We start from the raw sequence: 24,985 nt of genomic DNA, 5'->3' as shown, positions 1-24,985 counted from the left end.
AAATTTCAACTGCTTACCCTCTTTCTTGTCCAGAAACTCAGATTAAGGTTGAACTAATACATGTATATATATATTTCAAAAAAAAACCCAAGAACATATTAATTTAGAACATATTATACAATGCAATTTGGACAGCCTAACCCCAAAATATATAGTATATATATAAATAAATAACTATAAAAATATAAATCGTAAATATTAAAAATATTTTTTTCACAGTATATATAATATATAATAATATAATTAAGTCAAAAACTATTCAATATTGGACTCATTTCGAAGATATTAACGAGATGATTATAATGGTGTAACTTGTTAAAATAAAAATATATTTTTTAAACATGTTTTAATTGATATATGATTATGTATGTTAATTTGATAAAAATTTAAAATGAAACATTTAAAAGTAAATGACGTAAAGTAAATTAATTAACTAATTATAAGGGTATAAAGTGTAAATTTAAAATTATAATTTTAAAAAAATCGGTTATGAAAGAATGAGTGTATGTGAGGGGGTGAGTGTATGTGAGAAGAGGAGGGGGTGAAAAAGTAAAAAAAGTGATTAAGGGTAGTATTAAAGGTATTTTGATTATTTAATATTTAAAACTTTTAAGACTTTTGTTAAATTTGTTTAATAAGATAGTATAAATAATATATAAAAATATAAGTTTATTTTAAATGTTTTTTATAATGTGCTATTAATTTTTTGACCAAATAAATCTACATGTTCAATTAATCGATTAATATCGTATTTCAGTTTTGATTCAGTTAATTTATTTTTCGTTTTATTTTTTGATTCAAAAAATATTAAATTAATATGTTCAGTTAACTTAAGGGGTCGTTTATTAAACGCTTACCCAGTAAGTACTTATCGGGCAATATTCATCACAGGTTGAACATGACAAGAGTCAAAAATCTTACCCGATAAGAGCAGTGATAAAGATTGATAGGCTTACCCGGTAAGTGAGGGTGATGACTCTTACCCGAGTAAGTGCTTATCAGGTAAATTGTTGCATATGATACGTTTTGATGTAATACAATCTTATCCGATAAAATAAATTGTAGTGTTGAGTCATACTGTAAGCACTTACCGGGTAAACATTTAGGTAAACGACCCCAATGTTAGTACATTTAGTTTGATTTTGTGGATTTTGGGTAAGTTTTTTGCTCAAATGAATTTTCTAAAACATTTATTCAAAATAATTTTAAATAGGAGAGAAAATATAAATTTCTTCAAATTTAAAAACCCTCAAAAATTAATTATTATGAAAAAGAAATATACATAATCTTAAAAATATATTATTACATTATTGATTAATAAAATAATAGCTTTACCTTTAATTATATTTCCTTTCACATAATTTAGGTTGAATAAGAAAGTTAATATTTACTTTTAAAAGTAATTTATTAAAAGATAAATGTAACTAAAAATAACAAAATAAACTAGGGATGTTTATGAGTTGAGTTGATCGGGTTAATGACATTTGAACAATCCAACCCAATGTTTACGGCTTGAAAAATCTTAACTCAATCCAATCGAAACCGTACGGGGTAGTCGGGTTGATATTTTGGTACATTAAAATATTCTTTTAACATTGAATATGTTATTTCTCTACTCATAGTTTATTTTTCATCATTAACCATTTGATACAACTTATTCATATTTTTTACGTATATTACATTCAGTTAATTTTCTCAATTGACATATATATGTTAATAGTTACTAAACATATATAAGAATGAGTTATATAGAAATGTGAATAGATTGAAAATATGTGTATATGAAGAACGTACTGATAGTATAATTGTCTAATGTATATTTAATAAAATTTTCAACAATCATATTAAATCCAAAAAATAAAAGAATATCGGTTCATCGAATTGGGTTGAGTTTAAATAATAGTAACTCAATACCTACGACTTGTAAATTTTACAACTCTATTAAATATTAGGTTATTTCTGATTAAATTATTTCACGTTAGGTTGATCAGATTAGTTGGATTTTTGAGCATCGTTAGAATAGACACACATAATTTTTTTAAAATTTTAAAATTTCATAAAAGTTGATAGTTTAAAGCAATAAATATTCAGTGAAAGAGATACATGATGGACCCACGAATTGAAAGTGGCATGGTTGACTTGAGTAGCCGCCATGGCCCACAAATGATGCTATTTTATGCTTATTCAACACCATTTTAACACAATATTTTCACATTTTTTAACTGTATTGCATGGCAACGGGTCGGAATGGGACGGGTTTTGTAATCTCCGGTCTTGGCCCCAGTTTGCAGTAACGTCCTCCGGACCTCGGTGGGTACGGGGATTATCATCCCATCCTTGGTCAAATCTCTAGCAATCTTTGATAAAACCCTGGTCAAACCCCATAAATAGTATTCTTTAGTTTGATTCTACCGGAGATCCCCGGCCCCGACCCCGACCCCGGTTTGAGTAACATCCCTTGTCCCCGGTTTGAGTCTACCGGGGATCCCCGGCCCCGGGACCCGTTTTAGTGGGGAATCCCGGTCCCTGTTCGGATCTGATGAACCGGGTTCTTCACCGAGTCGGGACAAATCACCATCCCTATTTTAAACGGTGTTTTCTAAATTCTGTGATGGTAGTTATCGTCATGTGTCATAACTCTAGACTCCTCGTCTTAAACGTCAAGTTAACTCATGACATGCCATGATCTGATATATAGTTTTCTAGGATTTTATTTTATTTCATTTTTCTTTTACTTTTTTTAACATTTCAATAGATTCTTTAAAATATAAAAAATATAATTTCTTTAAAAAAATATCTTTATTGTTTTTTAAAAACAGAGAAGACTAGACAAAACTTCAAATGCAAACAAATAATATTTATATATGTCAAATACAACAAATAAACTTATACATCCTCCTCACCTTTGGTGTGGTTTGAGAACCCCTAACCTTTCAGAAGGCCAATAACTACGATACCGCTAGCCCAAAGGTATCTTTAACTTTTAGTTCTTTATTTAAAAAAAATTATAGAAAACCTCATGACGATGCTCTTAGTGTCTTATTTTTAGATTTTTTTTATATAAAACAAATTAAATTATTAAAAAATTTTGACTCATATATTTGATATTACCAATTTATCGTCAAAATTCACGTCTTGAAAATGTTGTGACCCTTAAGGCTTGAGAATTAACCTTATTGACGCGTCAAGTCTCACGTCATTTAAATCCTTGGTTTTAGGTAACAATGGTTAGGTTGAAAATAGAAAAAAACGAGACGTGTGTAAGAACGTTTATCATCGTCCCATTTGGTTTTTCCGAACATCGGAAAATATTGTTACTAGACTAACAAAATGAAAAAAAAAACATCATAAACAGAAATAACTTTTTTAAGTCTAATTAGAAAGAAAAAAAATGGGACTTTTCCGTTGTTTGCATCTCTTCTTTTCTACTATCGAGATTGTCCCATAACAGTAGAATCAATGATGCAAATTCCAAAAAAGAATATACATACCACATGAGTTGATCGTTTTTATAGAGAGAAATATTGGTGTAAAAGTGTTGTCTTATTCCATTAAAATGAATCAAAAAAGATACATCCCTAAAATATAATATTATGCCAATCTGTGACCAATATAAAAGGATCTTGCAATAGTTTTATATGCTTTACACAAAAAGTGTTTCTGGTTTACTGTTTGTAGGACTCACGAAAGTGGCTTCTTAGCGACTTTTGAAGCAAAAAGTCGATTAAAGCGTAGGGTTCTTCATGTCCCATGTCATATCCTGATTATAGATTCCTATAACCGACATTAAGAATGTGAAGATAAGTGATGACTTGAAATTATCTTTTAATTAGTAGATTAAAAATGATATTAAATTTGAACCATTTAAAACAGTAGTGTATGAGTTTTTTTCTTGTTAAAATCAGATAACTACATCTCTTGTTATCAAGTTATATACTTAATAACAAGTCCTGATGGAAATTCTACCATTATGTTGTAAAAGGCGACATTGGCAATGGGTAAAGGTAAACCTGTTACTCATTATGTTACGACTCGTTGGATAAGGGTATGGGTAAAGAAAATTTTATCTATTTATCCACTTATCCGTTACCCATTTACCCGACATTTTAATGGGTAGGGTATCGATAAAGTGTTTTCTTTATCCATTTACCCGTTACACGTGTGTGTGTGTATATATATATATATACACACACATATATATAATTATATAAAGTTAAATATTAATATATTTTTTAGAATTTTATCTTATATGTTATATAACGTATATTAATTGGTATTTAATTTTCTTTTCATATTCATCAACTAAAAGAGTAAATTAGGATAACCAAATGAGAAAGAATACGAGATTGCTAAAATAAATATAACACATAAATGTTGTCTTTAAAATTTCATATTGTTGTGTAAAATATCACATTATAACGTAGTTAAAACAAGAACACAACGTTTACTGGAACAAATTAAATATAAAATAAATATTATATTTATGAACTTATATTTTACTTATATGTTGATGTTTAACAATATTATTACAGTTCAAAATGCTTTTTCCCCCATTTATCCACTACCCGTTTCATTACCCGCTATCTTAGCGGGTAGAGTATGAATATAGATAATTACCCGTTTCATTACCCGGATTGGAGAACGAATTAATCAGTACACTACCCGTTGCCAACCTTTGTAAAATAATTTTGGGAGCATAATATATAATAAACTAACCAAAATACTCAACTAATTATCCAGGTAAACAAAATGACAATATATCAAAAAAGTACTTTATCGACTACGTGTGAAGACTTTTGGCTGATCCACGGTCTCTGACGTGACATTTTTTGTCGTTTGAGTACTACTTTTCATCCATCTTGTGGTGTTCAATAAGATCTCGATAAGTTTGCATCTTCAACGAATTGGAATGAATGATCATAATACCAAATTATTTTCATCAATAATATTACATTTTAAATCGACTACCTAAATAATAAACCGATAGTTATATTAACTTTTTATTTATTTATACATAAAAAAAAGAGACGATACAGTTTATATCATTTCTTATATGACCTTATTTTGAAGTGTATGGTACTATTAAATAGGGATGATTATGGATTGAGTTGATCCGGTTGATAAATTAGACCTTTAAAATCAAGTATTAATATTTTATAACTATACATATAGATTAATAGTTTAATACATTAAACAATAAATATATACATGATTTTTTTTATTATTATAATATTAAAAGAAGTTTTTAGTGAGTGGTTGGAGTTGGTCTTTTTAGTGTTCAAGTGACCTACTATTTTTATTGTTTTTAGTGGTTGGGTTGGAGATACGATAAGGACATCTCCAACCCACTACTAAAAATACAAAAACAGAAATGCTTTCATTTTCAACCCAACACTAAAACACTAAAAATTATAGAGGTTTTTATTTGGAGGTCAATAAAAATGGTATACTAATTAATATTAAGTTGTTATAATTATATATATATATATATATATATATAATTATAACAACTTAATATTAATTAGTATATACTATTCAATCTTAACCGTCCATTTAGTTTGATGAATATGTGATTTCATAAAAAATTTGATTATTTCATAATATAAAGTATTGATCATAATTAATAAACCATAGTCATTTTTCATAAATATTCAAATCATAATAAATGAACTTTAATCATGTCCATAAGTATCTCAATTGATTAAATTGCATTGATTGTATAAATGTGATGTGTTACATTTGAAACGTCATATATATATATATATAATATTAAGTTTTTATACATATATAATTTTATTATTATTATTATTATTATTATTATTATATTAAAAAGAGTTTTTAGTGTGATGCTGAAGTTAATTTTGTTTTGGTGTTCAATCAACCTACCATTTTTAGTGTTTTATTTTTAATGGTTGTGTATTGAAGATGGTCTTAGAGGTTGTTTGTTAATTCTTAATATTTCTCTTTAAGAAACAACTTCTGAATTGTTAAGATGCAATTTTTGGTTGGTAAAAAAAAAGTCTGCCTCTTAATAGTTCTAAAACTCTCTGAATGATTTTATATTTTGGGTCTCCTTTAACCATTCAACGTTTAATTTCATTGTAAACAATTACCAAACAATTATATTTCATTTTGCACTATATCATTAGAGTCTCTTAATCATGTTGATCACTTAATTATTCTGCACCAAATCATTCAGTATCTGCCAAACTACCAACTACCTTAAAATAAGTGTTCATAATGAAATATACACAATTTTAGACATGAATAATTATTACACTTTTTAGTTAATCAAATGATAACTTTATCCTTAATTAATTTACTTATTCTATCAACTCTTGAATATTTATGCATTAAATTAAGGGTATATTTAAAATTTTAATTATTTATTTTTGAAAATGAATTTTTATTGTATAACTAATATAAAAAAAATATAAACATTTATTTTGAAACGAAAAAAATATATTGTATATCCATTTAGCTGATAAATTTAAATACTGTATGCATTTTTTTATTGCATTATAAAAACCCTACATTCCATGTCAGTTCTGTGTATATAGTTACCTTTGTTTTCTTTTATCTTAAACGTATCATGTGACAACCACAAATAGCACGTTTAAAGGTATTTACTGAATTTTTATCTGGTCAGTGTTTATCAGGAGTCACTTATTTTTTTGATGAGTATAACAAAAATTGGGGGTTGTTTACCAAATGCTTATCTTAGTAATTGCTTACCGGCAAAATTCAACACTGTCACTTACTTATCAGGTAAGATTTTATGTCACCAACACGGTATCGTATGCAACAATTTACCTGGTAAGTAATCGTAGTAAGAATCATCGCACCCACTTACCAGATAAGACTCTCGATCCTTGCCTTTGTTCTTACCGGGTAAGATTTCTTGATCCTTGTCATGTTCACTCGGTAAAATAATATGACTTGGTAAACGCTTACCCCAGTAAGCGTTTGGTAAACAACCCCCAAGAATGTTACCTAGTAAGAGACATGACAAAGATTAAGAATCTTACACGGTAAGAGACATAACAAGAATCAATAATCTTACCCGATAAGTGAGATAAGAGATTCTTATGTGATAAACGATTACCGGGTAAAATACGCTTACCATAATCCATTTTGATGACCGATTGACTGGGAATGTTACCCAATAAAGTAACTGTGGGTGATAACTCCTACTAATAATTGTTTATCCGATAAGAGCTTGGTAAACGGCTCCTAATTTCATTCTATCTACCCTTTTGTATCTAATCGAGTAAACGAGAATATATCAGTTATTTACTCATAACTTATTCATAAGAATAATATAAAAAGAAAACACCAGATAAGACAAATAGTACACACAAGAAACGTTCAATCGTCAATAAAGACGAATCTCAACTATTTTAATGTAGAAAACTTTAATCATTTTTGTTAGTTTTCACGTCAAACATGTGGTGGTTTTCACGTCAAACATGTGGCGTAATTTTGATGGTATGCGATAAACATGTTTAATTTTGAATTGGGCCATGACGGGGCACAACTCTCGGTTTTATGAGGTGGCAGTTGCAACGACAATGTTGGTATCAATATCAACACGAGACGAGGATTGGTGGCGCTGTTATAAGAGACCGAGACAATACTGGTATCGTAATGATAAGTGTTAGTAATGTGCTTAAAAACACATCATTAGATGATAATATAAACTATATTATAAAACATTTGACAAAAACTCTTAAAAATCATTTTTTATACATGAAGTACTGTTTAGTGATGCATATTACTTAAAATTCAGGATCACAGGTAAATTGTGTATAAGTACAACATATTAAACCTCCATTTTTGAATTTGTGTAACTAACTGCAGATAAACATAATCATATACAAGATAAACATCATATTTTAAATATAAAAAATCTTAAATATAATTAGGATAATCGTTGGGTTTTAATAAAATACTTAATTATTATCTTTATAAAAAATTATATTATTAAACTAAAAATAAATTGATTCGTTATTAAACTAATAGAATATTTAATTATTATCTTTATAAAAAATATATTATTAAACTAAAAATAAATTGATTNAAAAATAAATTGATTCGTTATTAAACTAATAGAATATTTAATTATTATCTTTATAAAAAATATATTATTAAACTAAAAATAAATTGATTTATTATTAGTCCTAAATTATATTATAATAAAAAATTGAATCAAAAAAATTACACAAAAAACGAAAACTTTTAAATAGTGAATTTGATACTAATATCGATATATTTTTTTCAAAATTTTAATTATAATGTCTTTAAATTTTTATATTATTAAAAAATAAAAACATTATCACCTTCTCAAAACCATATAATATAAAAGAAAACAATAAAATTGATTTTTCAGTTTTCACCGGGTCACACCGCATCGATTTTCCTCTCAAGTCAAACTGCAACCTTTCGTAAGCTTATGACGACGGAGATTCAAATTCAATTTATATACAAAACTCCAATTTACATAATCTGAAGCAAAAGAAGATAGAATTAGATAGCATAAATCGTCTTTTCTTCGGCGTCGGAAAACTCCCACTGCCGCCACGACCCACTGTTGCTTTTACATTTCCTCCTCACTCTCCGTAGCTTCTTCGATTTCACCACGTAATACGTCATGCCACTCAGAACTCCCGCCATTGTCACCGCCCCAAACACCGTCACCAGAATCGCCGACCACCTATGGTGTCTCCCCACCACTATATACGACGACGATATAAATGCCACCGTTGTACACACGGAGGCCAACCACATCAACTTATTGATCACCTCAACCACCCGTCTCTCCGTCTTGATCTCCCCCCTCACCACCGTGATCTGCACCACCACCACCGCCAGCGACGTAAACAACGCTATCGCGTTGAAGATGAAGAACACCTTGAAGGACGGACTATGAACCGCTACCGCCTTCCCATTATCCTCGTTGCCGCCGGGTACCGTGAAAACGGCGGCGAATGCGACCGTGGCGAAAAGAACCGCCACCACCGTGACGGTGTTGGTGGCATTGTTGATCCCTTCACGGTGGAGTTTCCGGAGCTCCTTGGCAATACCGCTCATGTTTCGGTTTGTTTTCCGGGCTTGCTCGATCTGATTGTAGACATTATTCCTGATTTCTGTGACTGTTTGTCTGAGCTCGTCTCGTGGCTGGTTCAAGTCATTCGCTCTTACGGCCCCATAACGGATCAAATTTTCGATGATATCCGAGGTTTCTTCCGAGAACGGGAGTCCGTACACGATGTCGAGAGCCGTTTTGTGATCTCTCGTCAAAGCATTCACGTTCGTGTCACGGAGAAGTAACAGCTCATTTACTATCTGCGCAATTGATAAAAAGATAACCATAACCTTATCATTCTTGAATGAAAGAAGCAAAAGAAACACTATAGTATGAAAGAACGATGATAAATTATAGAAATAACAGCTCGGGTTTTCGCAAATCGTAGTGTTTTCCAGCAAGAATCGTGGTTTTTTTCCGCGATTTAAAAGCCAAATACGACTGTTTGAAAGGCCGATTGCGGCACTCACATATACGTTTGGAAGTTTAAAATCCACCCGTTTGCTAAAAGTTGATCAATTCCTCGACCCGTTTGCTAAAAGTTGATTAATACCTCGACCCGCTTCTTTCGTGTTGCTACGTGCAAAGCCGTGTTACCAAACTTGTCGGGGAGCATGACGATCGCTGGATCAGCCTGAAGAAGCAATTTCACAACTTCACAACCAACCCCTTTCACAGCCATATGCAAAGCAGTCTGACCTTTCTTATCAGTTCGTCTTGCCAATTGTGGATCTTTCGCAAGCAATGCACTGACAATGTCTTCATACCCTTGCCGCGCAGCTAAGTGTAACGCGTTTTTTCCGTTTGATCTTGGGATGTCCAGCAAGCTAGGATCTCTTGATAACAATTCGTTGACTACAGATGTATGCCCTCTTGCAGCTGCAGTTGTAAGAGGAGTCGCATTTGATTGAGCAACTGTTTTGCTCAGCTTCGGGTCGTGGTCCAAAAAGATCTGGACAATCTCTGCAGATCGTAACGTGAACTGATACAAAGTTCAGATACAAGAACGATAATCTCACATGTCCTTTTAGGTAATTTTATACTGTCATCCAACTTATCATCCAGTTTTCACCAAACATGAGCTTATCGGCTAACAACTAGCTTATTAGCCATGCAAGAACATGTGGAACCCCAGATCAATTGTCAAAAAAGCCTTTGGGAAGAAAAAGGAGGTTCCAACATATATTGAAAAGAAATAATCTAAGTCTAGCTGATGTGGGACTCTGATACACCCATTTTAATAGAGGCTAGAAAGACACAAATTGTCACATAATGTCGAGGGGACTAGACGAGTACAAATTGCCCTGCCCCAATGTGTCTGAGTCCCAACATTGCCGAACCTTAGCTCTAACACCGTGTGCGAATTAGCGAATATGTGGAGATTAATCTCCAAAAGAGAAGGTAGGTTCCAAAATAACAAAAAATGTTCAAGTCTAGCCGGGACGACTCTAACAAGCCAACAACTAGCTTTTCAGCTAAAAGCTAGCTTGCCAAACATAGACTATATTACCTTGGTGACCTTCTCTAGCAGCAATGTGTAATGGATCAAAACCGGACCTGTTCTTCAAAGCAACTCCTTCTTCAGTCGTGTATGGCAACAGTTCCTTCACGACCTCTATATGCCCTCTTTCTGCAGCGGTAAACAAAGCCGTCTCTCCCAAATCATTCACATCATTCACCACCGAAGCCCTAATCTCAGCCACCTCCACATCAAACTCTTCCCCTTTCGTAGTCCTCAGCATTTGCTCATTAATTTCATCAATAATCTGCTTGACCGCCATTACATCCCCACGCTGTGCCGCCAAGTGGAGCTCGGTGTCGTTGTGTTTGCCGGTCACCTGCTTCACGTACTTCTTCCTGCCACCCTGACTCATTAACGACGTGGCCGAACCCGGTCCTGATAGTGACTTCCCCGAATTGGAAAACACCAATGTCTTCCCAGAATTAGTACATGATAGTGATTTAACTGAACCTGATCCATTTAAAATATTACCAGAACTAGAAGCGCCCAAAATTTATCAGGATTTCATGACCTTGATAACTTACCTGAATTGGATACCACCAATGCAGGTGCCCTAGGAGAAGGAGAAGGGTACGAGTCTAGAGCCAGTGGTGTCCAATGGGAAGGAGAAGGAGACCGTAGATGGATGGGATTTGGGGATGAATCCAAACCCACTTCGAGGTCCCTCCCATCTCCTTCATCACAAGAATTAAGCACCAACAACAATATATTTCAGTAACAGAAAAATATTTCGATTCAAATTCTACCAAATCCAGACTCAATTTCAATTCTATAAGTTGCATAACAGAAAATTACACTTTCGATTCCTATTTCTATTAATACTCTAAACACAATCAAAATGTAAAACAGTGATACCAAATGTTTGTCAAAAGTTTCGGTTTCCAAATTTTAGATCAATTTGATACCCAACCAAACCTCATTACGGAACTAATTCAAGTCTCATAAGACAACATAATTACGTTTCTACGAGCGCATATGCGTGTGTGTTTATGAACGAAATCGGAGAAATTAGGGTTACCTTCGATGATGGGGTTCATTGTTGAGTAAATTATCGAGGGATAAGAAAATATGAAATCATCGTATGTGTGGAAGATAGTAGGTGATATTAGGGTTTACGGAAACGAAAGAACCGCCGTAGATGGGAAGAATGCGGTGGTTTTCATGTAAAATTCCGGCGAATGGCGCTGCCGTATTGAAACAAACAGAGAGAGTCGTCGTTTGGTTTTGCATTTGCGGTTCGCTTGGATTCTCCGTTTATTAACTGTTTCTAATAATATTTAAAGGTTTCGTCACGAGGTTCGTAAATATGCCATCATTAGCCCTTATACTTTTGGATAATTACCAATTCATCCTTATACAATTATACCTGACACAAAGTTTCAATTATTTTGTTACTATCAAATATTTAAAATACTTCCTAAATAAACTTCTGAATCAAATCATGTAGTTGAAGGTCTGAATCACTTTGTGAAGATTCTGCACCAAATCATTCAGCAATTGCCAAACAACCTCATGCTTATGATATATATACAAAGCAGGAGAGAACAAGGTGGCTTAAATATATACAACACATTCAAATTCAAATCATCATAGATGGGATTGAACCACTCCGTTAACCTCAACGCCAAGTAAACTCTACCTAGCATGTTGTTCGTAGGAGGCGGGTTTCATATGAGGCCGATCGAAGTTGCCGATAATTTAACATATATTTCTCTCTCAAAACTTGGCCTAAAATAGGTTATTATTAACTACAAGGGTTGCAGCGTAATGATTGAGATCCTGAAGATGTGGAGTATCCTATCTATATAGGGTTCGATTCGAGACATACACAACAATTATGACCACTAAGTTTACCACAACTGATTTCTTGCTATCGCAATTTATCGGGAGTGATACCATTAAAAAAGGTTATTATTACCAGAATGTAAAATCTTGATCTTGGGCCTCTCTGGTTGTTCTTCTTTGCCATCCCTTTGCTTTCCAATAGCAATCCAACAGCAATTCGCAAGTTGCAACATGAACTTCTGGCTTGTGATCGTGTTTCTTAAGTATTAAATAGTGATGATTTCATACTAAGCTCGTTTTGTCGTGAAGGCCATCTGCAAAAAACCAATGACGGTTTACGATGATGGAAAGCAAACAAGAAGCTTTCGATATGTCTCTGACTTGGTATGCTATTTGTTCGTATTCTCTTACAGTTTTCCATTTCCATCATCTATCGAACAAAAAGCGAAACAAACCTAGTATGTCCCACCCAAAGGTGGGATCGGGGGATGTAACCAGAACTAACCTCTACACCAAACGGACCCGGTATATCCCACTTGAAAATGACTTCCGATAAAAAATGGAACTGATGTAAATGAATAGACCCTAAAATCCCAAACGGACCCAGTATATCCCACTTGAAAGCGGGATCTAAGGGGTAGGATATACGCAAACCTGTCCTCTACCCTAAAGGTATATGATCACGTGTTTTATAAACGAAATTCGGTAATTTGATCCCATCTTTTTCCCTGGACACATTTTTAGGTTGTGAAAGGAGCTATTGATTCAAGTGCCACGATAGAATTCAGAGAGAACACTGCTGATGATCCTCAGAAGAGGAAACCGGATATTAGCAAAGCCAAAGAGCTGTTAAACTGGGAGCCCAAGGTGCCACTCCGAGAGGGTCTGCCAAAAATGGCGTCTGATTTCCAAAATCGCATCTTGAATGGAGATGAAGGCAAAGGCAACAAATGAAGATGAGAACACCACACCAGTATGTATAGATAATTAGATGCAACATCCTATATCTATATATATGTTCATTCCCTTGACAAGTTTTCTTCTGAGGATGGGATTTTGATCTGCATACAGAAATTACTAGCGACTCCCACGGCTATACGAATATCCTTAGTCCTTCTATGCATTTAGAGCTTATGAAGAGGTTTACTTTTTCGTTCTTATGCATCTTTTTTGACATTTTCGTTAGTGTAATCTCGAATGGCTTGATTAAGCTTGATAGATTTCGGTGTATAATTAAGGATTATATTTGTTTTTCAATGCATGACGAGAAAACAATATACGATCAATACTGAATACCTGGTGTCAAAACTGTCCTATAATGAAGTTTTGCTTGGTCTTCACTGGAAACTTGAGTAAGGAGTAGATCTTTTTGGAGTTGAATCATAGTTGTAAGCTTGAACTTGAAGCACACTCTGCTACATGATTAAAGAAAAACCTCAAAACCGTCTGAATTTCATCCGAGCAGCTGGATCTGCGATCCCCATTAACAAACACGCGAATCTCATGTCCAACTTCAATCCAACTGCACCCTGGAACCCTCTTCATACTCTTCGCTTTCATCTCCTGCCTTATCGTCAAAGCACTCTGCCATCTTCCGGCAGCCGAATGAGCATTTGACACCATTAGATATGACGATACATCCCTTGGATCCAAATCCAGAATCTTTGCAGCTGCAAACTCACCCAATTCCATATTCAAATGAATCTGGCAACCTCCAAGCAAAGCCTTCCAGAACCCAATCCCAGGATCAAATGGCAAATCTTGAATAAACCTCTCAGCTTCCAAAAACCGCCCTGATCGAGCCAGCAGATCAACAATGCACGCATAATGTGCAGGCTCCAACAGGCTCGGATTCTTGGATTTAGCCTCGTTGAAGTATGCAAATCCATCATCTACAAGACCACCATGGTTACAAGCACTTAACAAGCCAAGAAGGGTGACAGCATTAGGCTTCACACCTGTTTCTTGCATCTCATGATAAAAACCAATGGCTTCGTTGCATCTGCCATTTTGAGCGTACCCGTTTATTAAAGCGTTCCAAGAAACAATATTTTTTTCTGGTAGTTTCTGGAAGGCCAACAAACTGTCTTCCATGCTGCCACATTTTGCGTAAAACGTAACTAAAGCATTGCCAACAAAGATACCAATGTTTCCCAAAGTTTTTACAGCCGAAGCGTGGAAACTCTTTCCCATTCCAAGAGCTGCTATGTTTCCAGCTGAAGAAAAGACACAAGGGAAAGTATTTTGGGTAGGTGCAATACCTTCTTTCAACATCTCCATGAAAAGATTCACAGCCTCCTCGCTACGCCCCTTTTGGCTGTATCCTCCAATCATCGCATTCCAAGTTATAACGTTTTTCTCTGGCATCGTTGTGAATATCCTTAGGGCATCATCAAACCTCTCTTTCTTGATATACCCACATACCAAAGCTGTGTAAGAAACCACATTTGGATCGTGGGTATCTTCAAACGCCATTTGGGCTTCCTCAATTGTGTTTAGTTTCGCATAAAGATCCAAAACAGCACTACCAACAAACACATTTGACTCGAAGTTTGTCTTGATCGCGTAACTATGGAGTTGCTTCCCCAAATTAAGGTCCTTCAGAGATGTGGAGCCATGAATGAGAGCTACTAATGTGTATTCACTGGGTTTGATTTCCAACTCAAGCATCCTGGAGAAGACATAGAATGTTTCCTTGTGTCTATTTTGTCGGGCTAACCCACTGATCAAAGTTGTGATTGATACCACATCCCATTGAGGCAATTCGTCGAACAGTTTACAGGCGTCCGACAACCAACTTTTGCTAGACAATGAAACTCCAGATATGGTTTCCCTTTGATCAGATTTCTGGGTTTTAATCAGACCCGTATAAACAAGACCATGCGATAATCGAATTGATTTGAAGTTTCGCAGTGATAAAATTTGTTTACATGCTACTACCGTCCTCATGAATGGCTGAATGATAAAGGGTTGCTTTTTATCTCGGCTATTTAATTGAAAAGAGTGATTTTATTTTATGGTCCTCCAACTATTCTTGGTATTCAAAATTGCCCCTTTGGATGTGAAATGTGAAACTTTAACCCCTTAATAATAGATATTAATATTTTTCTATTGCGAATTAAAAAATATACATACACCGTCTTGGCGTTAAATGCCAGTCGAGTTACCTCTTGCGTTTAATAAGTTAAGTGTATTTCAGAAAGACACGATAAAAAAAAAAAAACTCATTTTAGCATGTAAATAGAGTTATTAAAGAAAATAAACAAAACCATAAGGGTGGTGCCTGATTGGTTTGAGTTTGGCTTCAAAGGTCAAAAGTACCTGGAGGTCACATGTTCAAATCCAAGGAGGAATAAAAATCCCCTTGTACGAATGTTCAAATGCGGTGACTCCAGACTATTTGCAAAGCAGGTGGTCGCCCTGGATTAGTCGGCTCGCATACTGTGTTGGATATTCAGGTTAATCCAGAAGAAAAAAAAAGACGATAAACACAATTGTTTAAAGAAGACATTTTATGTCTATTCATGACCTCCTAACTTCTTGAAAGAAAAATGGCTTCATACTCAATAAAAGGTAATTGATTTAACTCAAATCTCATTTAAGGTTATATACCTAAATATCTTTCCATTAAGGGAAGTTTGATTGGTTTTTCATTAAGTCCTGTATGGATAAAACTATTCGTTAGGACTAATCCGTCTATATAGATGAAAGTTTTTGTTTGGAAGCGTTTTTCCATAGATAGAAGGAACGTGTTTTTTAATTGGGAGGAATATGTTTGGAAAAAAAAACTTGTCTTTCTACATAAAACTTCCCCTTAGAAGCTTATTGAATTGAATAAAACACTTTTTATATCATTAAGCCACAACCAAATAGCCATGTATAAATGACCAAATAAGCTGTAAACCCCATTAAGCAATAACAAGCAGACTTTTAGAGTAATTTGATGGTTTTAAGTTGAACTCATACTTAATTGTTTCCTAAAAACATATCATGTTATAAAATTAGTTGTAAAGTTTGAGTCAGATCATTTTGTTCATAATGTCTGTGATGATGGATGTTTCACTTCATATGATCGAAACAAATCCGACACTGTGGTTGTGCACCCGATATGGAACAAAATTGCCATTTTGTAAAGATATTTGAAAAAAAAAAGCAAAACAGACAAAAACCAATAACTGAAATTTTAATTTATGATTAAAAAGATAATTTCTATAATATTAGCATAATCATAAAGATATCAAAATGGTAGTCAAGATCAAGTTGAATTTTAAAAGGCATAATGATCAACTTTGACCATTATTGCATAATATGACAAAACTGTAACCAGATCAAACTAAAAAATAATATATAATAAAATCAAGAATCAAATCGATTTAAACCATCGGTTTAGGTTCAAGTTATGTTTAGTTTCGAACCAATCATAAACCGAATGCATGCTTAAATTTATTCTAATTCGAGAATAAAAAATCTAAAACAACAAGATTTTAACTATGAAAAAATAATATTAGAATAATAAAAAATAAAACAATTTTTGAGAATATAAATAAATTAAGAACCAAATCAGAAACCAATTTTTAAATATCTGTAGAACCGAAAAACCAAACCATAAACGGCCGGTTCCAATCCATTTTGGTCCAGAGATATTTAGAACATTTCAACAGCTATGCTATTTTAGAAATTTTGGAGTGCAAAAGTTTGATCCGACGACATGTTAAACTATCTTTTAAAATAGAGAAAAAACGAGAAAATAAAAAAAAATCTTAATTTAGAAAAAGAAAGATAATATAACATATATGTCAGAGATAATATAACATTGTTGATATGTTGTTTGACCTTGAACACCAAAGTGTACCCATGCAAATTAATGGTCTCCTACCTTCATTCCAAGTTTTGGCTTGCATAGAAACCATCCCATACCTCCATTATAAACCCATCCTTTACTTCCATTTTCTTCAACCCTCTTGATTGCTTGATTCTGAAGCAAAATGAAGACCATAACAATGGCGGAAAATGAAGAAAACCCTAGTTTGATTGATAACATTCCGTACGAAATCTTGACCCGAATCGTCTCGTTGATCCCTTTGAAGGAAGCTGCAAGAACCATCATCCTTTCATCATCATGGAAGCACTTATGGACACCAATTCATGTGTTCTTAAACATGGATTCTGATCGAATGATAAGTCAAGAATCTGGTCAACAAATGAACCAGTTCATCTCTACTTTCTTGAACACTTATGAAAGCAGTTACCAGATCCTGAATCTTTCTTTGGTCAAACCAAAAGGTGTTGGTGATCAAGAAACCCTTTTCTTGAAAGCCATTAAAGGAGTAGACAAAGAGCTTCACATAAGCTTCCATGGAGAAAGCACAAAAGTGTTTAGTTTATCCATGGAATTATCTTTATGTGAGAATGACCACTTCCGTTCTCTGAAGACCCTCCACCTCAGATCCATCACCAGTCTGGCTGGAAGTTTCCTCCCGGCGCTGCTCTCCGGTTGCCGGAATCTTGAAACTCTAAGTCTTAAATATTGCAGCGGGTTACAAGATATTGATCTGAAAACACATGACAGCTGCTTGTTGCAGAAGTTTGTGGTTTTAGATTGTGAAAAGATGGCAAAAGTCACCATTTCATCAGCTCCAAATCTTAAATGTTTCGTGTACAGAGGAACCCTAGTGAAAATTGTGGTTAAAAACGTACCAAAACTGTGTGATGTTACCCTAAACTTGAAGGGTATTCCTGACCTACGTGATCACAGTGATTTTGATTCATGTGAAGATGATCTTGTTCCCCTTCTTGCCTCTCTTACGGACATTGAGGTTCTCACTCTAAGTGGCTGGCTTCTTGAGGTATGTTATAACGTACTTTCAAAACTTCCATTTTGGTACATAAGATGTAAAGTTGTAAACATTCAAGTATTCGAATAACCGGTTGAAACATTAACCGGTTATCATAAAAAACAAATTTTTACTGGTTTTTTATGCTAATTTTGATTAATAATTAAACATTAGTTTTAACAAACTTTATATTTATTTTTGAGATATATTATTGATTTTAAACTAATTTAGTTAAATTTATATTTTGATCGGACAAAAAGTGGTTGTGTACAAAAGGAGTAGCATCTGATGACTTGCAATTCAAGTTTGACAAGTTAAAGGAGCTTTCATGGATTGATGGTTGCTTGAACAAACAAAAGAGGGATGCACTTGCTTGCTTCTTAAGCTTCACACCATCCTTGGAAAACTTGTTCATCAAGGTTCATTTTGATCTTAATTACACTTTCGTATTAATCGATAACCGAAAAACCTTTAATTTCTGTCTTAATTGGTTATGATTTGTTCGATCTCTTAAACCAGATTGACGAAAAATGGAGTACAATACCAAGTCCACATTTTCACCGATCTTGGCCACAAGTTTGGACTGCAAACCCGAATGATTCGCAACTCGAGCATCTGAAAATGGTTAAGTTTTTTGGGTTCGAGATCAAAGAAGAAAATGAAAATTTGGTGTGGTTGATGGATTTCTTGCTGAGAAAAGCCATAGCCATCAAGAAAATGAGTGTTGCAGAACCTGAAAACAAGGTTTCATGGTGGGTAGCTAAAGTTCCTCAAAGCCACTTGAAGAAGATGACATCAACAACAAGTAGCTGCTACTCTTCTAAATCTTCTCGAATCTTGTCCTTAAACGATAAATCTTGTTTTCGGTTGACAGAAGTTCAATGACAACGAAAAATTGATGTTATAGATACGGATTTTCGAGGCAAAGAAAATGTAGTTTAAACATGTTTTGAGACACTTTATTTTCCGTTTGAGCTTTTATGTTTGACCCATCATCTTTTTTCAGTGCGTAACTGGATCAGTAATCAGTCAAAATGTTTTGGAAGGTCAATGTCCTTTTCATAATTGACATTGTCACTTGGGTTGTTTCAGAGCCAATATCTACCATTCAGGACAATCTAATGACGTGTTGGTATCAGAGCACATGTCTATCATTCTAGACAATTTGTACTCGTCTAGTAAAAAATCGTGTCAATGAGAACTCATTTCGTCAAGATACGACATTTTATTTCATGCATCAAACCATAAACTCTGTTTTAGATGGATCATCATTCCCTGCTATAAACTTATCAGACATATGGGAGTAATCGGAGCACGAGATGAACCGTTAGGTTAAACCGTTCGTCTGATTATGGTCATCGGAAACTCCTTCATTGACAGTAGCAACCTCTGATGCTTGGATGGTGATGGCCTCATGACAACAGTTTTCTTCACATTCTTTCTCTATTATCTGTTTTTCTTGTACCATTTGCTCAGATGAAAGCTTATCATCCTTGCTTTTACCCCACACAACAGAATAAAGCCCTGTAACTATGACAATGGCTCCAATAACCCTGTGAAAATATATGAAACCCCATTAGATTACTTTTCAAACGAGCCTTTACAAAATGTCCCCAACATGAACACGTTTTAATGGTCCATGTCTAGACAACATGGGACTACAACACACCCCTCAAACAAGGGTGTGTCGAGTCTGGTGTTAGACCCTGACTCTTATATCATGTTAGAATATGTGAACTTGTTAGATTACTCTTCAAAAGAGACATTGAACAGAGAAGAGAAATGGTCCAAATCTAACCGATAAGATAATGAAAAAATACCTTCCAAGGTATATTTGCTCAGCTAGAATAATGGAGCCCATCACAGCCACAATGATCATGCACAATGGACTAAAAGCAGTCACAAAAACAGGACCTTTAACTCTCATTATCAGTCCTTGGATGTAATATGCTAGACCAGAACATACAATGCCCTGCAAACACAACACAAAATGGGAAAGAAGTTAGGTTCCGACATATATCGAGAAAATATGGTCCAAATCGAGCAGATGTATAGAACTCTTAACGATTTGAATACGTTCTCGATGTGATTTAGGTAGACTTACGCTGTAGAGAGTTGCTACTAGTGACATATCCCAGTTTATAGCCCAGACTGTCGCTTTTCCGCCCTCCATTATCAACGCCACTATCACTCCTTCGACTGATCCCAACAAGCATATCCAAGCGGTTAGAGAAAGCTCGGCAGGATAAGACTTTAACGTGATTGCCTATAGGTACACGCAATGAGTTAGAGATCCGAAAAGCCAAGAAACATCTATGATCGAGCTATTATTACCATTGAAGTCGCACAAAACAGCTAGATTTGAACCATTTATCCACCTTATATGTTGGAACCTCACCTTTCTACTAAATGGTTCAAATCTAGCTGATGTGACGTGGGACTCTAACATATTCTCATGATGTTTGTAGGGATTAAGAATCTCACTTGCAGAACCATAAAAGCAGACCAACTGAAGCATCCAACTATGATCATAAAAGCACCCATGAGAGAATTATGGAGATCTGCATCTACCCCAGTACTGTTTACATGAGATTGATGGTGTGTTCTTCCTTTTGTCCAAAATAGCTCCAAAACTGGGCCTTTCATAAGGGTCATCATCATGGCTCCTGCTAGAGTTGTTACAGTCCCGATTACCTTCGCTTGGCTTCGGATGCTCTTCAGGTTTAGCTTCTCGAGTCTGAGAGAGTTGAGCCGAATTCAGAATGCATAAATGTTCTAATAGACTTGTTATACAGTAGGGGCTGGGGCTATTTGGTTGGTTTTCATTAATTACCTGTATCGATAAACCTGTCTGTAGATTACTCTGACTATATAGATTGAGAAGGTTTTTGTTTGAAATGGTCTTTTCATAGATGCAAGAAGCGTGTTTTTTAATTGATAGGGGTAGGTTCGAAAAAAAACTTTTGCTTTCTACTTACTGAATAAACCATTTTCTATATCTTTAAGCCTCTGTTACACAATCATGTATAGCTAACCGAAAAGTTGTGTCTCATTAAGCTCATTAAGCTGCTAAGAAATAGGCCCTTAAGTTTAGAGGACAAAACAATTGCTAAGACACTTTCGAAATAAAATATCTTATTATTTTTTATATGACATTTTTGAAAAGTGTCATATAAACACATTTTCTTAAAAACACTTGTTTTTTCAAATAATATATATGAAATACTAATGAGATGTTTTATCTCGAAAATGTTGGGACATCCAAAAACGTCTTATCAACTAAATGTAACACCTTTATATAAGATGCATAATTGTTTGGTCCTATAAACTTAATTTTAATTAGGATATTTAGACATATTTGATGTTCTATAAAACCAATTTCGTTGTAATGTTGTGGATGTTAAAAAAAATACTGACTTTAGAACGCATGCCATCACAAACGTTATTGCAGGAAGAACATTGCACATAGCGGCTGCAAATGTCGCTGTTGTCGCTTTCATCCCCATGAAATAAAGGTTTTGATCGATAACCGGCCTGCAAATTAAGAGTCGTGAAAGCTCGTTATTCGATCATCGAATTAAACATCTCACACACTGTTCTTGTTAACGACTGAAAACTTACTCGAGTAATGCAAGAATCATAAGCTTAATGAAGATCGAGCGTGTCATCTTTGGCCTTATTTTCCTGGTTTCAATGAAGCATATATGTTTTAATTAACACGAATGCATATAGATATATGACACGGGTCATTTGAGAACTATATATACTTTGAGAACCAACTATTCATGAATTATTCTTGACGAACTGATGAAAAAACAAATTAAATGCATGATATTCATTGATGAATACAATTTTCAAAATATTTATAGTCCATAAATGAAATTTCTGACAGATATGTGAACGGAGATAAGTAAAGACTTGTCAAAAATAATGGCGAAAGGGGTCATGACGAGGGTGGCAACAGCATGGCGATAAACAACAAATGCATAATTGCTCATCCCATCATTCAACGCGGCTTTAGAAATGACATCCATTCCTGCAAACCCAAACTGCAAGAAAATAACAGCGAAAAACGGCTTCCCCCTGTTAAAGAAATCGCTCATACCCGCATCGTTACTCATCTCGCTAAATCTAATTCAAGGTTCGTGTCGATTGTGTAGAAATCGCATGCCTCTTTCTGTTTATATACAACGTTTAACAGTCAGATTTAACATCAACTAGCGTTGTCACGTACAGATGTTGACGAAAAGGTTGCAAAAATCAAAAAAATTAGCTAAAGATTTATAAACAGGTTCTTTATTGTAGTGGAAAGTCTCTATTTAAGCGACTTAAAGCCCAAGAGATCGTCTTTTTTTCTGTAGAAAACATGTTCCACACCAAACTAATGATAGGATTTGGTTAAGAGAAATATGACACAGAAGTACTTTAAAAAAGGTTAATCATTATTGTCCAATAAAGGGAGACGTTATATAATATATACAATTTTATTTGATTATAATGTTTTAGAAGAAATAAATAAATATATATATAGGGTTGGGTTCACGTGAGACTAATGGTTTTTCGTGAGACCCGTAAGACCAATTTATGTTCATTGATCAACTTTATAAGTTAATGATCTAATGGTCTATAATTGCATGATGACAATTTTGTGATTATTGAGAAGTCTCGTGGCGTTTATGAATGTTCAGATTGTAGATCTAATCCAAGGGTTGAGAATTTGGTCTTACGATCTCACGAAAAACCCTTAGGGTGCGTTTGGTTTGCGGGATTGGAATGGAATTGGGGGGATTTGGATTTGAAATCCATTCCAATCCAGTGTTTGGTTTGCTGGATTGTGAGAAATTGAAATCCAAGGATTCCTTTGAAATCCCATGAACGATGGATTTGGAAATCCTTTGAAAATACACGGGATTTTAAAATCCATTCCATATTACACAGCTTACATCGTCTCAATCTCCATCTCCATATCCAGAGTTAAACATCGCTCCATCTTCTCCCACAGCTTACATCCCTCGCCCTCTCCCGTCGTCGTCGCCGTCGGCCCTTCGTCGCCGTCGCCCTTCGTCTCCGTCGCCCTCTCCCGTCGTTGCCGTCGCCCTTCGTCGCCGTCGCAGTCGCCCTTCGTCTCCGTCGCCCTCTCCCTTCGTCGCCGTCGCCCTTCATCTCTGTCGGCCTTCGTCTCCGTCGCCCTTCGTCATCGTCGCCCATCGTCGCCGTCGCCCTTCGTCTCCGTCGCCGTCGCCCTTCGTCTCCATCGCCGCCTCCGTCGGTGGTCGTCGCTCACCGTCGCCCTTACCGTCGCCCATTGCCTTCTCCCATCACTCAACAGGTAAATCCCTTTTCCCCTAAACTATGAACACATATTAGGTTAAATATACAGATTAGGTTCAATTTTGCTGTAGTTCTCGATAATTTTGCTGTAGTTCTTGATAATTTTGCTGTAGTTCTCGATAATTTTGCTGTAGTTCTTGATAATTTTGCTGTAGTTCTCGATAATTTTGCTGTAATTCTGGATAATTTTGCTGTAGTTCTCGATAATTTTGCTGTAGTTCTCGATAATTTTGCTGTAGTTCTCGATAATTATCAATTGAGTAAGGAGACCCAATACTACAAATCCTACAAACCAAACAGATGATGGATTTTAAATCCAATCCAATCCAAATCCCATGGAATCCAAATCCCTCCTGGGAATCCAAATCCCTCAAAAACATTCCTGCAAACCAAACGCACCCTTAGTCTCACATCTTACGGGTCTCACGAAAAACCCTTAGTCTCACATGATCCCAAATATATATATATATATATATATATATACTATATTATAAAACATTTGACAAAAATTCTTAAAAATCATTTTTTATGTATGAAGTACTGTTTATTGATGCATATTATTTAAAATTTAATATTACAAATGATTTTACGTAAGTACAACTTATTAAAGTTCCATTTTTAAATTCGTATAACTAACTGCAGATAAACCTAATCAAATATAGGATAAACATTTCATTTTAAATATAAAAAATCCAAATATAATTAGAATAATTATTGAGTTTTAACATAATCATTATTTTTATAAAAGAATTAAGTCAAAAATAAATTACTTCATTATTTGACTTAAATTGAATTATAATAAAAAAAATCAATTAAAGAAATTGTACAAAAAAATAAAAACTTTTAAATATTTAATTTGATATTAATATCGATATATTTTTTCAAATTTTTATGATATATTCAAATTTATTTTTATTTAAAAGTAAAAATATTATTTTTCTCAAAACCACATAAACCGTATTATATCAACAACAAAAAAAAACAAAACATTAAAATGAAGACGTATCTCGCTGCATTGTGCGAGTACTCTTCTAGTATATTATAAAAAAGTAAGGTGTCATTTACCAAACACTTATTCGGTAAGCGTTTACCAGTAAAATTTTTAACACTATCATTTACTTAACGAGTAAGATTTTAGTCTAACAAAACGATATCATATGCAACAATTTACCCGGTAAGCGCTTACCGTCATAAGAGCCGTCGCCCTCGCTTACCGGGTAAGACTCTTGGTCCTTGTCTCGCTCTTACCGGGTAAGATTATTGGTTCTTATCATATTCATCCAGTAAAGTAATGTGATTTGGTAAGCGTTTACCCAGTTAAACGTTTGGTAAACGGCCCCCTAAATCGTTTTCTAGAATAAAACAATTTACTTATTTTTAATTTTTTTCAACATTTTATTTAATAGATTTTAAAAAAAATACCAAATC

At 34.3% G+C, this 24,985-nt stretch overlaps 3 protein-coding genes across 3 annotated transcripts; all 3 read right to left on the bottom strand.

Moving 5' to 3' along the window:
* Positions 1-8,500: 8,500 nt before the first annotated feature.
* LOC112522098 (ankyrin repeat-containing protein ITN1-like) lies at positions 8,501-11,069 on the bottom strand. The gene is made up of 3 exons (XM_025131176.1): positions 10,596-11,069; positions 9,639-10,048; positions 8,501-9,345 (listed from the first exon to the last, which is right to left on the bottom strand). Exons 1-3 carry the CDS (start codon positions 10,957-10,959, stop codon positions 8,527-8,529), a joined length of 1,593 nt encoding a protein of 530 aa, XP_024986944.1. The 5' UTR covers positions 10,960-11,069; the 3' UTR covers positions 8,501-8,526.
* Positions 11,070-12,386: 1,317 nt separating this feature from the next.
* Positions 12,387-15,341, bottom strand: LOC112521003 (pentatricopeptide repeat-containing protein At5g42450, mitochondrial-like). Its single transcript, XM_025129629.1, has 2 exons — positions 13,689-15,341; positions 12,387-12,706 (listed from the first exon to the last, which is right to left on the bottom strand). Exon 1 carries the CDS (start codon positions 15,339-15,341, stop codon positions 13,773-13,775), a length of 1,569 nt encoding a protein of 522 aa, XP_024985397.1. The 3' UTR covers positions 12,387-12,706; positions 13,689-13,772.
* Positions 15,342-19,504: 4,163 nt separating this feature from the next.
* LOC112522038 (WAT1-related protein At2g37460-like) lies at positions 19,505-23,192 on the bottom strand. Its single transcript, XM_025131098.1, has 8 exons — positions 23,170-23,192; positions 22,145-22,324; positions 21,848-21,910; positions 21,644-21,760; positions 20,711-20,963; positions 20,331-20,492; positions 20,047-20,198; positions 19,505-19,779 (listed from the first exon to the last, which is right to left on the bottom strand). Exons 1-8 carry the CDS (start codon positions 23,190-23,192, stop codon positions 19,554-19,556), a joined length of 1,176 nt encoding a protein of 391 aa, XP_024986866.1. The 3' UTR covers positions 19,505-19,553.
* Between the last annotated feature and the right edge of the window lie 1,793 nt (positions 23,193-24,985).

This window comes from Cynara cardunculus (assembly GCF_001531365.2).
Source record: "Cynara cardunculus var. scolymus isolate 2C chromosome LG 11, CcrdV1, whole genome shotgun sequence".
NCBI lineage: Eukaryota > Viridiplantae > Streptophyta > Magnoliopsida > Asterales > Asteraceae > Cynara > Cynara cardunculus.
The sequence above is the reverse complement of the archived record's forward strand: the minus strand, read 5'-3'. Positions and strand labels throughout refer to the sequence as shown.

Excerpts from the sequence above, each read along its gene's own strand:
- LOC112522098 (XM_025131176.1), bottom strand. The coding sequence starts at position 10,959 with ATGAGTCAGGGTGGCAGGAAGAAGTACGTGAAGCAGGTGACCGGCAAA. Across the intron at positions 10,049-10,595 it reads TGCTAGAGAAGGTCACCAAG|AGATTGTCCAGATCTTTTTG; the intron begins GTAATATAGTCT and ends TACGATCTGCAG. Across the intron at positions 9,346-9,638 it reads CACGAAAGAAGCGGGTCGAG|ATAGTAAATGAGCTGTTACT; the intron begins GTATTAATCAAC and ends TCAATTGCGCAG.
- LOC112521003 (XM_025129629.1), bottom strand. The coding sequence starts at position 15,341 with ATGAGGACGGTAGTAGCATGTAAACAAATTTTATCACTGCGAAACTTC.
- LOC112522038 (XM_025131098.1), bottom strand. The coding sequence starts at position 23,192 with ATGGAGATGGAGATTGAGACGAT. Across the intron at positions 20,493-20,710 it reads CTGCTTTTATGGTTCTGCAA|GCAATCACGTTAAAGTCTTA; the intron begins GTGAGATTCTTA and ends GTGTACCTATAG. Across the intron at positions 20,199-20,330 it reads TAGTAGCAACTCTCTACAGC|GGCATTGTATGTTCTGGTCT; the intron begins GTAAGTCTACCT and ends TTGTGTTTGCAG.